This window comes from Triticum dicoccoides, chromosome 2A (assembly GCF_002162155.2).
Source record: "Triticum dicoccoides isolate Atlit2015 ecotype Zavitan chromosome 2A, WEW_v2.0, whole genome shotgun sequence".
In the NCBI taxonomy this organism is placed as follows: domain Eukaryota; kingdom Viridiplantae; phylum Streptophyta; class Magnoliopsida; order Poales; family Poaceae; genus Triticum; species Triticum dicoccoides.
In genome coordinates this window covers 575,234,070-575,237,020 of record NC_041382.1, presented here as the reverse complement: position 1 = coordinate 575,237,020, position 2,951 = coordinate 575,234,070, and the positions used below count along the sequence as shown (strand labels likewise).

Sequence of the window (2,951 nt, the reverse complement as noted above, 5' to 3'; positions counted from 1 at the left end):
ACCTCGTGGCCTCCTGTTACGTGTCCTGACGTAGGGTCCAAGTCTCCCGAGTTGTATTCGATGAGAAAATCACGTTCCCCAAGGTTTCATTCCGTTTGGAATCCATTTGATATTCCTTTTCTTCGAAACCCTAAAACAGGCAAAAAACATCAATTCTGGGCTGGGCCTCTGATTAATAGGTTAGTCCCAAAAATAATATAAAAGTGGATAATAAAGCCTAATAATGTCCAAAACAGTAGATAATATAGCATGGAGCAATCAAAAATTATAGATATGTTGGAGACGTATCAAGCATCCCCAAGCTTAATTCATGCTCGTCCTCGAGTAGGTAAATGATAAAAACAGAATTTTTGATGCGGAGTGCTACTTGGCATAATTTTAATGTAATTCTTCTTAATTGTGGTATGAATATTCAGATCCGAAATATTCAAGACAAAAGTTCATATTGACATAAAAATGATAATACTTCAAGCATATTAACTAATCAATTATGTCTTCTCAAAATAACATGGCCAAAGAAAGTTCATCCCTACAAAATCATATGGTTTAGTCATGTTTCATTTTCATCACACAAGAATGCTATCATCATGCACAACCCCGATGACAAGCCAATCAATTGTTTCATACTTTAGTAATCTCAAACCTATAAACTTTCACGCAATATATGAGCGCGATCCATGGACATAGCACTATAGGTGGAATAGAATATAATGAGGGGGGTTATGTGGAGAAGACAAAAAAGGAGGAAGTCTCACATCAACGAGGCTAATCAATGGGCTATGGAGATGCCCACCGATTGATGTTAATGCAAGGAGTAGGGATTGCCATGCAACGGATGCACTAGAGCTATAAATGTATGAAATCTCAACAAAAGAAACTAGTGGGTGTGCATCCGACTTGCTTGCTCACGAAGACCTAGGGCACTTGAGGAGGCCCATTGTTGGAATATACAAGCCAAGTTCTATAATGAAAAATTCCCACTAGTATATTGAAGTGATAACATGAGAGACTCTCTACTATGAAGATCATGGTGCTACTTTGAAGCACAAGTGTGGCAAAGGATAGTAACATTGTCCCTTCTCTATTTTTCTCTCATTTTTTCTCTTTTTTGGGCCTTTTCTCTTTTTTTATGGCCTTTCTCTCTTTTTTTATATTCCTCACTTGGGACAATGCTCTAGAAAATTATGATCATCACACTTCTATTTATTTACAACTCAATGATTACAACTCGATACTATAACAAAGATGACTCTATATGAATGCCTCCGGCGGTGTACCGGGATATGCAATGGACCAAGAGTGACATGTATGAAATAATTATGAATGGTGGCTTTGCCACAAATACTATGTCAACTACATGACCATGCTAAGCAATATGACAATGATGAATGTGTCATGATGAACGGAATGATGGAAAGTTGAATGGCAATATATCTCGGAATGGCTATGGAAATGCCATAATAGGTAGGTATGGTGGCTGTTTTGAGGAAGATATAAGGAGGTTTATGTGTGAAAGAGCGTATCATATCATGGGGTTTGGATGCACGGCGAAGTTTGCGCCAACTCTCAATGTGAGAAAGGGCAATGCACGGTACCAAAGAGGCTAGCAAGGATGGAAGGGTGAGAGTGCGTATAATCCATGGAATCAACATTAGTCATGAAGAACTCACATACTTATTGCAAAAATCTACAAGTCATCAAAAACCTCGGTACTACGCGCATGCTCCTAGGGGGGTAGATTGGTAGGAAAAGACCATCGCTCGTCCTCGACCGCCACTTATAAGGAAGACAATCAAATAACACATCATGTTTCAAATTTGTTGCATAACGTTTACCATACGTGCATGCTACAGGACTTGCAAACCTGCACACAAGTATTTCTCAATTTCACAACTACTCAACTAGCATGACTTTGATACTATTACCTCCTTGTCTCAAAACAATCATCAAGCATCAAACTTCTCTTAGTATTCAACACACTCATAAGAAAGTTTTATTATTAATCTTGCATACCAAGCATATTAGGATTTTAAGCAAATTACCATGCTATTAAGACTCTCAAAATAATCTAAGTAAAGCATGAGAGATCAATAGTTTCTATAAAAAAAATCCACCACCATTCTCTAAAAGATATAAGTGAAGCACTAGGGCAAAATTATATAACTCAAAAGATATAAGCGAAGCACATAGAGTATTCTTAACAAATTCCAAATCATGTATGGCTCTCTCAAAAGGTGTGTACAGAAAGGATGATTATGGTAAACTAACAAGCAAAGACTCAAATAATACAAGACACTCCAAGCAAAACACATATCATGTGGCGAATAAAAATATAGCTCCAAGTAAAGTTACCAATAGAAGTAGACGAAAGAGGGGATGCCTTCCGGGGCATCCCCAAGCTTTGGCTTTTAGGTGTCCTTAAATTATCTTGGGGGTGCCATGGGCATCCCCAAGCTTAGGCTCTTGCCACTCTTTGTTCCATAATCCATCAAATCTTTACCCAAAACTAGAAAACTTCACAACACAAAACTTAAAGTAGAAAATCTCGTGAGCTCCGTTAGCGAAAGAAAACAAAAGACCACTTCAAGGTACTGTAATGAACTCATTCTTTATTTATATGGGTGTTATACCTACTGTATTCCAACTTCTCTATGGTCTATAAACTATTTTACTAGCCATCGATTCATCAAAATAAGCAAACAACACACGAAAAACAGAATCTGTCAAAAACAGAACAGTCTGTAGTAATCTGTAGCTAGCGCAAGATATGAACCCCAAAAATTCTAAAATAAATTTCTGGACGTGAGGAATTTATCTATTAATCATCTTCAAAAAGAATTAACTAAATAGCACTTCTCAAATAAAAATGACAGCAGTTCTCGTGAGCGCTAAAGTTTCTGTTTTTTACAGCAAGTTCAACAAGACTTTCCCCAAGTCTTCCCAACGGTTCT

At 37.4% G+C, this 2,951-nt stretch overlaps 1 protein-coding gene across 1 annotated transcript in view; it reads right to left on the bottom strand.

Annotated features, from left to right (window-relative positions):
* LOC119357965 (NAC domain-containing protein 67-like) overlaps positions 1 to 2,023 on the bottom strand; it is a gene marked incomplete at its 5' end in the record, with an annotated part of 5,940 nt that extends 3,917 nt beyond the window's left edge. The window contains one exon of the mRNA XM_037624716.1: positions 2,014 to 2,023. Coding sequence (XP_037480613.1) covers positions 2,014 to 2,023 — 10 coding nt within the window. The remainder of the gene's footprint in view (positions 1 to 2,013) is intronic.
* Between the last annotated feature and the right edge of the window lie 928 nt (positions 2,024 to 2,951).